This window comes from Protopterus annectens, chromosome 10.part0 (assembly GCF_019279795.1).
Source record: "Protopterus annectens isolate FY-2018-M chromosome 10.part0, PAN1.0, whole genome shotgun sequence".
Taxonomy (NCBI): Eukaryota; Metazoa; Chordata; order Ceratodontiformes; family Protopteridae; genus Protopterus; species Protopterus annectens.
Window position 1 is genome coordinate 964,808,442 of NC_056744.1, and position 15,334 is coordinate 964,823,775.

The 15,334-nt window shown below is 39.2% G+C and overlaps 1 protein-coding gene across 1 annotated transcript in view; it reads left to right on the plus strand.

The window, feature by feature from the left end:
• Positions 1–15,334, plus strand: part of LOC122813421 (neurogenic locus notch homolog protein 2-like) — a 1,182,542-nt gene that overhangs the window by 1,135,344 nt on the left and 31,864 nt on the right. Inside the window, exons 27-29 of the mRNA XM_044085736.1 lie at positions 3,451–3,593; positions 11,043–11,253; positions 13,274–13,370. Coding sequence (XP_043941671.1) covers positions 3,451–3,593; positions 11,043–11,253; positions 13,274–13,370 — 451 coding nt within the window. The remainder of the gene's footprint in view (positions 1–3,450; positions 3,594–11,042; positions 11,254–13,273; positions 13,371–15,334) is intronic.

Consider the following 15,334-nt stretch of genomic DNA (forward strand, 5'->3'; position numbering starts at 1 on the left):
GCCTCACCTGGACTCGCATTGCCCTCATCTTACTGCATGGTTTTTCGAATTCTGAGGATTGCTTGAAACCCTGCTTGTCCAGACTGAGTGATCCAAACCCATTTCCTCTTCCCAGCAACCTGGCACAAGAAAAACATACTAAAATAAATGCAGTTGTTTTAGTATTTGATCAGTGAGCTGGGGTATTGGTTTCTTCATAACCCCAGTTCCAGCTGTACTTTAGCATCTGTCCATCATTTTCAACTCGACTTCATCCATTAAAGGTTCATGTGTTTGCCAAAAAGGTTCTTTTGTTGGCCATATTAAATTTTCATGAAAGAGTTGCATCTCTTATTGGCTTTCCTAAAAAGTCTGCACATATTTTTTAAAGACACTTTTCTTTTGTGCACTCCAGGCATGGATCCTCTACCACCTTGGGGTGTATATTTTTTTCTACAAAACCTGTTTCCTTTTTAGCCTGTGTTCTCAGCAGACCTAAAGCGTCTGTCCTGGAAGACCTTGTTTCTTGTTGATGTGTCTTGTACAGTATTCCACAATAGTAGTATGTTCATGAGAAGTACTCTTTATTTCATCCCAATGGTAGCAATGGAAACTAACCTAAATCAGTCTATTGAACTACTATTATTCTTTCCAAATCATTCCTGTAAAAAAAAAAAAAAAAAATGTTACATTGTATGGATGTTCACAGGCAGATTATTTTATTTGGACAGAACCAAGTATTTTGTAAAGATTGCCCATTGTTTCCTTCATATTCTAAAACGTTTCTGGGCAAAAAATGTCACAATTATCACTGTGTAAATGGCTGTCTGACTGTTTGGTTTTGTTGTGATAAAAATAACAAACAACTGCCAGAGGTACTCAAAGTACATTCATTGAGAGCTATGATTATACTTTACAGGCATTTATCAAAAATGCATCTGTAAATGATGATAATACAATGGCTAAGTGGACGTTGGCGAATACTTTTGTAAGACAGTATGAGCTGGATGTAATATCTAGGTCAAGATTTTCATTTGCCCCTTTCAGGGTGATCCACCCAAGAGTTTTCACCTGGGATTACATCCTAATTCTAAAGAGAATGAAACCCTAAACTATGAACATTGCATACTTGCTGCAATGGTAGAGCTTGATTGGCAGTTCTGTTCTCTTTACCAAACTCTCCTTCCTTCCACTAATCCTAGACCTGACAGATCTTATGCTTTTAGTGTTTCTTTCCACATATGGCTGCAGTTCTGCTGCACCTTGTGTGGACTTCAGAGATCAGTAGAGGGATCCCTTGCCGCAGATTTGTGGGAAAAGGGGAGGTGCTGGGTAGCCTGGGAAGGTTTTTGTTCGCTAGGGTTAAATCTTGTCAGTCTTAGTCCTAATAGAGAAGAGAACAGAATTACTAGTTCAGGTCTGTAGTAATTAATTAACTTTAATTTCTCCAGTCTTTAGATGTTCAGGAAGAACAGCGTATGCCACCTCTACAGGTGGACCTCCTGTCCCAGAACAAGAGATCTCTCATACATCCAGATCTGGAGACCTTGACAGCTTAGTCCTTCAGGCATCAGTTTATGGAAGATGTGCTTGATATACTTTAACCTATCACTAAGAGAGCCACACAAAATAGGTTCTCTCTCTGATGCCACAAAAAGAAGTAAGGATCTCCATACTGCACCATTGGAGGGTGTGCTTGATATACTTTAACCTACCACTAAGAAAGCCACACAAAATAGGTTTTCTCTCTGATGCCACAAAACAAAGTAAGGATCTCCACTCTGCACCATTGTCCCTGATTCTGTAATTCATTGTTTCATGATTTGCATTTCCTTCCATTAAAGTGTAACTGTCAAACATTTCAGCCTGCATCCTTTTGAATTCACTAGTGACATGTTTGTAGCCACTTAAACATTTCCTCAAAGGGGTTTTACATTTGAGATTACTCAAAAAGACAATAGCTCCATCTTGCGGATTAAATTATTTCCTAGAAAATTTGACACAGTCACTATCCCAATAGTTTGGACTACTGAAACAATGATCTAAACGAAGAACACAATACAGTTGTTTAAGAACTTAATATAATAATAGATGTTTGAGTAGATCACTTTTGTAGTAGTGTTTCCCTTTCACCATTCACATTTTCTGTGTTTGGGGCATCCTTGACTCAAGTGAGGTGTACCCCCTCCTTAAAACAATCTTCCCCTTCTGTCCTTATGTGGTATCAGTCGTGCTCAGGTCTGAATGTGCTTTAGAGGTGATTCTAGCATTAAAAAAACCTGTCTGCATTTAACACCAAAGCACTTGGAGAAAAGCAGGAAGATATAATGGAGCCTTTTAGGGAAGATCTGAAATAACTGGAGAGTCGAAAACTGTGAAACAGGAAAGGAGTGCTAGAATTTGTAGGTCTGTACTGATAGATGATTTTGCACAACTCATGTGCAAACTGAAGGAGGAGATTGTGTTTCCTGTTGAAAGTTCATTGAATAAGTCCACTGCTTTGAATTGCCAAATGTTAAGGTTGATTAAGAGGAAATGTATTACTTTATTTTGGATGGTTCCCCTTTCTCCAAAGTATAACAATCCAAGAGTTTTAGTATGTATAAGTAGCAATTGTGTAGTTAGATACAGGGGATCTTGCCACCCTGCAGCAACACTTTTAATGTTTGATAATTTTCACACTTGCCCCCCACCCACTCACGCCTTCAGTCTCACATTTTTGATTTTAGAACTCGCAAACTTGAGTCTGTGGTTTCAGAAACGGCACTGATTTTTAAAGGTTCATGATAACAGCTTGACGGACAGAAATGTCAGGTATCAAAACATCAAATCCTATATGTCGATGTTGGAAATCTTGAAGTATGGGAACAACTGGGACCCTGTATTGTGTGATTGCAGTATAATGGGAATCAGGGAATTAGCCCTTTCCCTACCAACTGGGACCCTTTATTGTGTGATTGCAGTATAATGGGAATCAGGAAATTGGCCCTTTCCCCACTGTACTGCACTCTCAGAGATAGTGTAAATAATTATCAGGGAGTGTAGGGGGCACAGGGGGGGGTCCTGCCCTCCAGCAAAAACAACTGTTTTTAAATTTCAGATTTGATCTTCTGACTCTAGGTGTTATGGCACTTAATATTCAGGAGGTCAATATAATGACATGAATGTGATTTTTGAACTATCAAATTTTTTTGACAGCAAAATGCATTTAGACAAAGCATGTACAATGAATGAGTTCTAGAATTCCTTTGCATTTGAATAACACAAGGATATGTGGTATTTTGAGTTTCTTTGTCTAAGGTTTTTGCTTTTAATTTTCAGGGATCTGGTCTTGGAATAATCATTTTCTTGTCAGTGGAGATGCATTTTAATGACCTAGGGTGTCAAGTCGCAGTTTGCATTTACCCTCCTCTTCCTTCAGAATCTTGTGAGGGTACTGATTGTTGTTTTGCTTCTTTTTCTTTGCTGCAGATCAGAGGTATATCTGGAACTTGACAATCGTCTCTGCACCCAGCAATCTGGGGACTGTTTCTCTACAACAGACGAAGCTGCTGCATTCCTGGCTTCTCAGGCCATTCAAGGGACACTCCCCTACCCACTTGTGTCAGTCAAAAGTGAGTATGTGTACAGTTATTGAGGGAGAACTGTAGAACTAAAAACAGATATCAGTGCTGTCATTTTAACTCCAGTGCCACTAGTTTTTCATTTATTTTTCCATCTTGTAGTCGTAATGAAATTATGTGTGGTTTATTGAGTGTATGGATAAGCATCTTGTGTGTATATGTATACATACATTTGCACACATTTGTAAAATAGGTGGCACAGTGGTATGGCAAGTAGGGTTGCCACCTTACAGAAAGAGAGAATCTCTAGTTTAATTATTGGTTGGGGTGCCTGTTTGGAGTCTGCATACCCTCCATATTTCTGCATAGGTTTTCTCAAAGTGCTCTGGCTTCCTCTCACATCCCAAAGATGTGCAGAATAAGTTGATTGGCATTCTTCTAAAGTGCCCATAGGCATATGTATTTTGTGGGAGGGAGTGATTGTGTGTGTGTGTGTGTGTGTGTGTGTGTGTGTGTGTGTGTGTGTGTGTGTGTGTGTGTGTGTGTGTGTGTGTGTGTTGCAGTAGACTACTGCCATGTCAAAGAATGAGCTTCAAAGTCATATACTCTTTGGTTGCCAGTATAGGCTTCGGTATCTCTTCTGCCCTGTAAAGAGTGAAGCAGGTTATTAGAAAATGTTTGGGTTCTGTAGATGTTAATTGGTCGAAGAATTAAGTGCCTTTCTATTTAATACTTTTCTGTAACTACTAATGGTGTTAAAGAGGTGTTGATTCTTTTAAAGCATTAAAATAGATATTATGTTTTAATGAATTCCAGTTTTCTGTATTTGATTTTCAGAACAGTTGAAATTTTGGAGGAGAGTCTTTCTTGGAGCCTTATTTGACAAAGTTTGAACAAGGTCTTCCTATCTACCAAAAAAGTAAAATTCCTAAGGGATTTTTTTCCTGTAGTAATCCCAGAAGTAAATGCTCACACAACAAAGTTTCTCATGTTAGTAGATTATATGGTGTCCATCACTCTAATGGTACCATTTTTAAGACTCTGTATGAAGAAAATCTGTTAGTACCTGAAGAGTCTGTTGAAACAGGATTCATAACCCATGAAGAAGCAATTTTCCTCATCATGCCATGCATGTTGTCATTGTTAGGTGGGCTTTCCAGATTGAGGCCAGTGTAGATGACTTTTCATCAAAATCAAGCCCTGCCTACTATTGCATCAAACCTAACCTCAGGAGCTCAAAGCTGCAACCTCAAGGTGCAGAATTAGTGGGGCTCAAAGCTGTAACCTCAAGGTGCAGAATTAGTGGATCCAGTAACAGAGGAAGTAGCATATCAGCGCCAAAGATATGTTAGCAGTGATACAACTCTGATAGCAGTAAAGCAGATGTGAAAAGTAGGCATCCTGCACCTGTCCACAGAAAGCACCACAGTCATGTGTCACTTAAATGAGCAGGAATACATTCATAACACCTTTTCATAGTCGCCGTGCTATAACCTGGTAGTTAGCTTTGCAGTCAAAAATGATTTACAGTACCTTGTACATTCGCTTACAACTCAACAATGTGATGGATACCCTCAGTATGCTAATAACCAGCAACAACTAACAGCTTCAGAAAAAAAACTATCTTCAGCAGGTTAATGGGGAAAATAGGGGTACCAAAGGAAGACTTGTTCACCTCCACTGGCATCCATCGTCTAACATAATTCTGCATCCATGAAGAAAAGCATAGCAGGTAGACACCTTGTCCTTACTGCAGAAAAGTCTTTTCTGAAAATATATCCCTCCAGCTCCTTTGACACCCAGACTTCTGCAGAAGGTAAAGGTAGAAAGGCCCAGAGCTATTGTCCTGGTTCCTTTCTGGATGAAACAGTGCTGTTCTCACTCCTAGTGCATGTGGAGAAGGCATCCTGTTACACTCTGCTTATGATAGTGGACCTTTTGATGAGGTAGTTCAGAGCCCTGGTGCACCCAGACCTCCCAGATCTCATGCTTACAGCATGGATAATTTCACACTTACTCCTCTAGGGCATCCATTTTTAGAAAAAGTGCATAACATTATGAAAGAGGCCAGGAATCCTAACATAAAGAAAGTCATACTTGGCAAAGTAAAAGATATTTTCTTTTTGGTACAACAAACAGTTCCATCTGATTTTTGCAGGACTTCCCTACCCCCACTACAAAAGGACATGCTTCAGCCGTTTCTGCCTGCCTGCATCTGAATCCATCCCTGGCAAGTCATGTGCTGGTAAAGCAGTTTCTTAAAGGAGTCTTGCATTTCTGTGAAGCAAGGAGGATTATCCCCTTCCATGGGTTCTTAACTTTGTAGTAGAAAAAATAACTTGGATCCATTTAAACCAGCAGCATTGGCTTCCCTTAAGTTCTTATCCTGGAAGGCAACGCTTCCAGTGGACATTGCTTCATCCTGAAAGATTTCTGAGTTGCAAGCCTTAATTTGCAGAGATCCCCTTACAGTCTTTCACTGAAAAGTAGTGAAGCAGAACTGGGAGATAATGGCAAAAAAATGTGCCTGTGTTAGATGTACACAAGCAGATCAGTTATTACTTACACAAGAACAAAGATATTAGATAGGCAGAACAACTATTTTATCTTTTGTCTCAGAGAAGCAGGACAAACCTGTTAACAGCTGACTTGGTGCATTTTGTTTTTTCTGTGAAAAGCATGGGGGATTTGTCTTGATGTGATAGAGCCCCAGATGAATATGAACACTCTCCCATTATTTCCAGTGGATCTGAAGGAGTGATAAGCAGTAAACTTGAGTGTAGATGTTGTGCCATAAATACAGTGAAACCAGGTTGCAGAAACTGCAGAATTAATGTGTTCAGCAGCCGTAGGGCATCACATATTTAGGAATCTTTTTGTTAAGACTTAGTCTTAGAATTTGCTGTGTTAGGATGTCGAGGAGATGGACTCTGCGTAAAGGACATATGAGGGTAGAAAAAGTTGGTAGGTGAAAGCCACAGTGAGAGAGGGACAAACCATCCTTGGAAAAGCAGGAATGCTTACCAAGCATTGCCTTTCGTGTTGGTCCAAACTGAACACTTCTAGAAGCACACCAGCTCTCCAGCCTGTTGTTAAAGCCAGTTGTTTTTTTTTTTTCTTTGAAATGAGGCTTCCGTCTTAGAGATGACAGAATTCCATTCAAGACTAGTGTCTTTTCCGCCTCTATATGCATAGCAAGTTCTGCTGTGTCTTTCTGCCTCTCCTTCTGGTTAAAGGATAACTTAAGACTATTCACCCTCCATGAGAAAACCATCGGATCATACTGATGCTTACCAGGATGGAGGGACGCAAGGACTATTGACACATCATAAATCCTGGCACCATAGATCTTTCTGTAACCCAGTTCTTGTCCAGCCTATTGAGGATGGAGTCTGTGTACCTAACTGTGGAATCACCAATAACTAGAACATTACCATAAATGGGTGCAAACGTTGTGGATAATAAGGGCTTTAATGAAAGCGCTGGAGCCTCTTGGAGGCAGTATGTATGCATGGTATGGATGTATGTGTCGTTCTAGGGCTAACTGGGTGAGGTCTGTTGTGGTTGTAGGAGGCTTAGTTAAGGTGGTTTGTTGTGCAGGGGGGGGGGTTACCATTTGTAGTTTGATGTAATATATTAGTTTCCAACCTAAATAAATATGTCTCTCACAGGTTGTATTGGTGTCGGATAGCAGCAATGAATTGTCAGTAAGCAGACTACATTTGCTACACTATTTCAATGTGCCAAGTGCAAGCAGTCTGGCTACAGTAGGAGTTAGAGCAGACCGAGATCCCATGCTGACAGAGATATGTGATAAGCAAGGTAGACTAATGGACTGATATGAGTAGTGGTACTAGTTGGGTGCAGGCAAGGTAGGGTAATGGACTGGTACCAGTAGAGTTCCAGCTGCTGCACACAGGAAAAGTGACTTTAGTCAACAGGCACAATGTTAAAACTGTTAGTAAAAGGAAGTTCTAGATTTCAGCAACTAAGAATTATAACTTTTAATTAAAAGGAGTACTACATTTCTGCAGCTACAAGGTTGTAAAAAGAATGCTATGTTTATGCGGCTACAAAGCTGTAACATATCTTAAATAGACTCTTGAGTTTTATCTGATTACAGAACAGGCTGCACTACTATAACTACCACAGTGTATAACAGCGTACTTTCAGTTATAACTTCCACCAAAGTACAAAGGACAAAGCAGATCATCTGTAACTGTTAGTAACTGGAATTATCTGCTGTTACCTCCACAGCAGATATGATGTGTAATAGTCTGCTGTTGGGTATAACATCTTCAAAATTGTAGAGAGTACAAACATGTAGTAAAGATAGCGCAGCTGCAAATGAAGTGCAATGTTCTTGTAATAACTGTTCAAATGGAATCAGTTAACCATCTTGCTGAGCGGAATGCTATGTAGAAACCGAGTGTGGTGTAAAAATGTCAGCAATCAACCATGTGTAATTGCTGTGTTTTTGATACCAGTTTAGTTAGAAGCAATTGCTAACAGTAAAGAACTTGGGGCAAGGTAACTAATGGTAGCAATTAATACAGAAAAATAGCTTTGTGAATAGCAACAACTGGTACCGATGTAGCAATAGATCAAAGTTTCAGTTAATCAAGTGGTAGTATCTAAATTAATCATATCATCAATAACAATGAATGGTTATCAAAAATGGTGGACTGAATTAATCAGTTAGCAGCAGCAGAACAGCAGAAGTTTTGTAACAAGAGACAGTAGGTAATAAGTGATAAGGAAGAGAAGCATAGTGGTTACCTTTAGTGGAAAAGTTGAGTATGTCTTAAGAATTAGTCAGCAAAAACAAGGTGCTTTACCCTTTGTTGGAAGTGAGTATTCACTGGAGTTAAGACAAGTGAAAACAGAGTGCTTACTTTTGGTTGAATTGATGTTGGTTGTGGGCAAGTTTACCTTTGAGAGTTCACTTGGAGGTATGTGTACAGCTGTATGCAGCTAAACATGATCTGGTTGATAGGAGTTAAAGCAGGTAACTTTTCTTCCAGTCATTTTTCTTGTTGTATCTTATTTAGATGATTTTTATAGGGTAGTGGATGAATCTGACCATGTAGAGAGTTTAGGATGTATAGTACTGATGCTGAAGCACTGAGCCAGTCTAGTTAGTCCTTGCCCAGATGAAACAAGGACATGTTTGTGACTTCCTCCTCTGTCGTCTTCTTTCTAGGTTAAGGCATAGGAATGTGTGGCTTACAAATGCCTAACTGTGCAACAGTTTTTTTAACAGATTTGAAAAACATGCATCGGCCACTCAGACATGTCTTCAACAGGCAAGTCTAGAAGAAACAATAAGGCTATTGCTCCTCGTATCCACAGAAAATGTATCCACACAAAATGTCAACCTTGCCACAGAGATCACTCAGATACTGAAGTCCTTACCCAGCTGAACTAACAGCTTGTATTTGAATTCCTTGTCTGTCTTCCTTCGACTTCGTAAAGGAGCAAGAATACACCATTTATGGCAGCACAGAGGAAGAGTGCACTTGGTTGTGCAATAGTCCTTTTAAATAGATTTGAAAAACCCATGAAGTTTGGTTAAACTTACTTACCACATATAATACCTTGTACAGTTTTTGATGCAAAATTTTGTTTTTGCATTGTATTTTGTTGAGAAGGATTGCCCCCTGAGTTTCTTTCGGGAGCTGAAAACTCCTACCGTGACATCTTGACAAACTGAACTAACAATGCTTCACTGTCTAAATTAATATATAGCCTTCAGTGGGTCCCCTTCAGTAGATCAAACTTTAAATGTTTGAAGACGATATGGCCGAGACCATAACATCGAACATTTAAAAGTTCAAACAGACTGAATGGAGATCCGCGTACAGTTCGGAATGGGAAGATTTCCCTTTTCCGCAATGTAGTGTAAATCTCGGAGGTGGTATATTTAGGTAGCGGGGGGGGGGTGCAGGCGGGCTTGCCCCCCTGCTACTCAGATTTAGTTTTGCTTTTTTTCTTTTTTTATGTTTTTGAACTTTTTAAATGTTCGATATTATGGTCTCAGCCATATCGTCTTCGAACATTTAAATGTTCGAGCTACTGAAGTAGATCCAGCCTTCAGTATATCCATGCTAAATGCATCATACGAGTTTCTTATCTTCTAGAAAGACAACATCAGTGTAACAAGGTCTTGCAGGTGGAGCACTTCAAATTGAATATTAACATGCGGTGATGTAGTAATGAAACCACAATGCAGCTTTTCTAAAGTAGTTTGTTGTTTCTTAACCATAATGTTTTGCAGGTATATGTAAATCATTGCTCGGTATCCACTATGACATCATTAGGTGCAGTTGCAGAGAAAAACTGAGTAGACAATATAACTAAAAAAATGTACACTATAATCTTTATTTATTAAATTACTTGTGTCATTGTGTATAATTGAAAATGAATAGCAAAACATTTAAGTTATTAAAGATATTTAGCCTGAAGCCAGAAAATACAACTGCAAGTGGTTCTTCTTTGCTTCAGTACTGCCTGTTCCTTGTCAGGTCTGTCTCTCTTGACTATCCCTAACAGCAGTGTTCCTCCACATAAATTACTAGTTAAGGTCTTTAGACTTGTGCTTTTGTCCTTCTAAAGAAAATAAAGTTGCATAGCATCGGTTAGGTCCAGGTGGCCTCCTACTTGAGACCAGATCTTGCCTTCATTCTTCCCTCTTTATGATCTTTTTTTATATGGTACACTGTCATTTGCTTGCTCACAAAAGCTAGAGTCACTGCTGTAACCCTGAAAGCTGTGATCTGTTGATGGTGGAGATAGCAGCCTTTTCAGAGCAGTGGCTGTCATTACTCATACTGATCAACCATGTTTTCTTTCAGCTCTGTTTGCTGTCAAGAACTTCATAAAATGTAATTTCTTTTAATAGCTATCTTACTTTGACTATAAGGCTAGTCTTGATGACTCGATAGGTAGATACAAATTTACTCCAGGGTTATCATGTTCAACCCTTCTTGATTTAGGAGGTGAATGCTATTAAATGCTCATAAAGGATGACAAGAACCTTTAAGTATGTCTCTTTAAAGGTATATATGGTAAGGCATCTTACGGTCCCTGTTATAGCTTGCTTAATATTGTTTCTAAGCTCAAAAAGGAGTCACTAGTAATTTATCCTGGCCTCAAGCTTCACCAGCTAGACCTTCGCTGGTTCAGGTAGTAGTGCTGGTCTAGGCCTGAGCACTGAATTGCTGTTATTCTGCAGATGAATGTTGTGTGCTAAACATGTAGGCACTAGAATGCATTTTATTTTTGGCAGTGTTAGTTCCCTAGTCTGCACATAGTGCTTATCCACTGTTCAGTCCAGTCCCCTCCACTCTCTGCAACATACCATTCAATGACCAAACCATTGACACCATTGCCAAAGATGGTAATCTAGCTCCTTCATCATCATATGCCAGTTCTAAACATTACTGCTAAGAGGGCAGACAACTTGCAGTTGGTAACATGTTTTCTTTTTCCTTTTCCTAGGTTTGCATGCTCCTCATGATGTGGAGCCAAACTTTATGTACCTTCTGGCAGTAGCAGTCATAATTGTTATCATCATACTTTTCCTTGCGGTGCTTGTTGTAAAGCACAAACGTAAACATGGCACATTATGGTTCCCTGAAGGCTTCATTTTGAGAAGAGACTCCAATCAAAAACGTCGAGAACCAGTTGGTCAAGATGCAGTCGGAATGAAGTGAGTGAGGGTGGAAATTGTTTGATCTTTCTTGTTAAATGGTAGTCTGTTTTCCATTTCATTGTTAGGTAATAGTTGTTTCTGCTTAGGGAGTCATTTTAATAGATAATTCTAATCATGAACTGTCATTATTTTCATACTTTTTGATTGACATTTCTCGTAGAATCAGTACCTTAGGAGATGCCAGCCAGTTTAGATGGGAGTGACTCAGTATCAGATGAGGTGTCTCTCATGCCACTGTCAGTGTCTCTTGGCCTGTTGCAGCATACATTTTGCTGATTTTATGATCCACTGTTATTTTTTTGGTGCTAAATTTCATGCTAGTCTGTGCGGTGGTAAGATCAGTTTAAAGAAAGAACTTCACATGATTCTAATTTTGGTTCATGGCCAGGAAACTAAAATATTTGATCTTGAAAAGAAGTAAGAATCTTTGATCCAGAATCCAAAGTATTTCTACTGTTAAGGAAAACAGCCCACTGGAAGTCATCCACCACTGGTAACTGTCATATTAACAACACACTGGAAAGAGTCAACCAACATTCAGGGACTTGGGGACACCCATTAGACAGTAATCTAGCCTTTGACCATTGCGTGTCTACATTAGTGAGGAAATCAATCTATGGTGTGCGACTTATAAACAAAGGTATGGTATGTAGGTCCAAGGAGGTCATTGTTCCACTGTAGATGTCAATCAGACCTATCATTGAGTGCAGTGCCCCCTTAGGTATATACCCAACATGGCACATCCAGCAATTGGAAAGTCCACAGAAGTTCCTCACTAAAAGAATGCAGGGCATAAGTTATATATCCTCTGCAGATCACCTCAAAGCCCTGTCCCTGTATTCTGTCTCTTAGAGGCTGTTGAGAGGAAATCTGTGCCTGGCATACAAGGCATTGTCAGACCCCACCATGACTGGCTTCCTCTCCTGCATCTGCAAAACAAACAGCATCTAAATTACCCCATGTAAAGACTTAGACCTTGCTTATAATATAAATAGTACCTGCTGGAGAGAAGGTATGGATCCCAGTGACTTCCCCTTCTCTGGAATACGCTCCTCATCCATTTGAAACAGAGTTCTTGCCAAACCCATTTCAAGTGTAACTTGGACAGTTTTATAGGGAATAGGAAATTCATTACTAGTTTTGATACCCGTGTCCCTAATGACATAGGCAGATGGTAGATAGTTCATCTCTCAGGACTTTACTTGTAAATGTTTTATCTTTCAAGTCCCTGCTTATGCTTACCAAGGGCACCAGAACTTGTCAGAGATTTGGGATGTGTGGATAGGCTTAAAAAGGTCTCACTGGTCATTAGCCTAGTACACTCCTGTGAATCTATAAGAGTTAGATATTCATTTCTTAAACTGATGAAACTCTTATCAACCCTGTAGAAGAGAAGGAAGGCTGCTGACTGCAATGAAAGATAACAGTAAAGCTGGCTCGGTAACACTGGGCTGAACCACTTACCTTCACAAGTTCTATATCCTACTGGAGAGGCCTAATACTTATTTGTACTGTCCAGACGGATCTTGAATAGTGCCTTAAGAGATGCCTCCACTAGAATGTGGGAAATTATCCAGTAATGAATCATATTCCTCAAGTAAGCATATGGATTGAGGAGTAGCTGTCAGGGAGAGGGTAGATGTGATTAAAAACTCTGTATGACTGGAAGATTGGTCAGTCTAGATTAAATGTAATGTGTTGGGGATCTAGTTTTGCTGTGTGAATACAGACAAGTTTTGTGTTAGGCTTGTTGTAAGTTTTTTATACTTTGGGAAGTAGAAGAGAGTAAAACCATTTGATTTACCATAAAGGACTGTGATAATTTGATATTATCCTGTGTGGTTTACTTCAGTAATTTGCAGTAAGGTTCTGTAGTATTGGAAAACGTGTAGAGAATTTTAATTTCATCAGCCAAGTTCACTGTATGATGATGGTGCAGAACTAAAACCATACCATATTTATACTTTACAGCACCATTCTTTTTGACTCCACTGACATGTTATTTTTTATTTCACAGAAACCTGCCAAAGCAGATGGTGGAGAACAGCTCCCTTGACATCAGTCAACATGAACCATGGATTGATGAGTCTGAGCCGGAAGCCAAAAGGCTAAAGGTGTGAGGAAAAGTAAATTTATAGTTAGCATCTTAATGAATTTCTCAGATATTTGTAGCATGGTGCGAAGCACCCATGACATTCAGGCTTTGAAATCTTTACTCTGTATGCTTTGTAGTTATCTTGTGCTTATTTTCTTGACTTAGCTTTTTTATTGGCACTACAAGAATGCATAACAGCTGTTTAGCTTTGGTTGTTTAACTCCCATTTCTAATTTTGCTGTACATAAGTTTCACTGCTGCCTGATTGCCTCCATCTGTTCAGATGCAGTAATACTTTTGTGTGGCTCTACAATACAGTGATAGTGTAGTTAACATTCTGTTGACTGTTTGCTGTTATGTGTAGGTTGCTAATTCCCTCCCTTCATCAGCACCATCTTCTCTTAATGATTGTGACGAGCTACAACCTTTAAGCCCCCTCACTGCTGCCACCAGTTCTTGAATCTAACGACACCAGCATTATGCGGTTTGACTCCCATCACTGGCACCAGTTAGTATTCAGAAGCAGTTGGCCTTAAAGGTATATGGTAAATGTGTGCTGTATTTGCTAATCTGCCATCCAAGTGTAATCCAATTGGGGTTAAAAGTAATTGGTGTAACAGTGCCATCTGTTGGTCCCACACATGTTGCAAGTTTTGTATGATGCAAACATGCTTCCAATACCTTCTGTCATTAGTATGGTTTCATAGTTTAGTTGTTAATTGTGTTCAGGCTGTAGCAGGCCAAATCAGAACACAGACTCCAAAATTGATATATTAAAAGCGTGCAAGCCAACCCAGAAATCTAAGGCATTTTTGAATACATTTATTGAATCAGTACTTTTGATATCATTTGGAAGCCTATTCCAGTATAGTGCAAGGGTCACTTAATTTCTGTCTCTTAAGTATGAGAAACTTTGGAATTTTGTAAGTGACAGCCATAAAACTTAAGTCTCTTGTGCTGTTTGTCTCTCATTTTGTGAGGAGCAACATTAATTCATCATTTATAAGGGATGTGTGTGCTAAAAGTAACTTGCCCCTTATATATTGATGTGATGCATAAAAAGAGGAAAGGTATGTAATCTGTCATAATAAGAAAACAGAAGGTTATTTTACCAGCAGGGTACATAATAAACAATGTTGTCTTGGTTCCTGGATAAATGGTCCATATCTATGGATATCCTTGAAGTGGCCTGCTGGGGAGTTCCCCAGTGTCTTGAGTCCATAGTTCCTTTTCTTTAAGCTGTATGGAGGCAGTATGTTAATCTAAGCAGACAGATCTGTCCAGATAGAAACTTAGTTAATAGGCAAGAAGCAGCCTGGAGCCAGTTCAGTGTTTTTCAGTCCCTTTATTGTATTCAGGCAGATGACTGCTTAATAACAGAATCAGTCCACAATGGTACATTATTTGTAATGCTAAAAATTAGTCATGTCATAAGTATATTCCTCCTATTGAGTGTAACCATGGTGTGTGAGGGCCAAGGAGGTCGACTTATGACAGTTAGTGAACGCCGCTATATGAATCCTTTACAATATTTTAATTATGGTGCCAAAAATGTTGTTGTTTCTGGATATGAATTGATGATCAACATGGAGGCTGTGAGTATAATGTTAGTAAACTCATAGGGTCATAGAAGATTACCAGGCTATCAACTCTGAGGTCATTTCAAGCCTAGCTTTTTTTATCCCAATGTAATACTATAGGAACTGGTAAAAGTAGCTTTATGTTTTCTTACATTTTCTATCCCCTGACTTCCTGAAACAGGGTGGTCCTCAATACTTGGAACTGTTTGATTTTCTGTTTTTCGGTTTATATTTCATTTGCCATAATCTGTCATGATAAGACATACCCTTACATACAGGGATTTATCTACTGAATTGTCTCTGACCACATTCTAGGGAAGTAAACTCCTTTTAGAATGGCAAAAAAGGAGGAGTTATACTCTGTTATAAGTTAATGTATAAAGTAAACAGGTTCACAAGATCA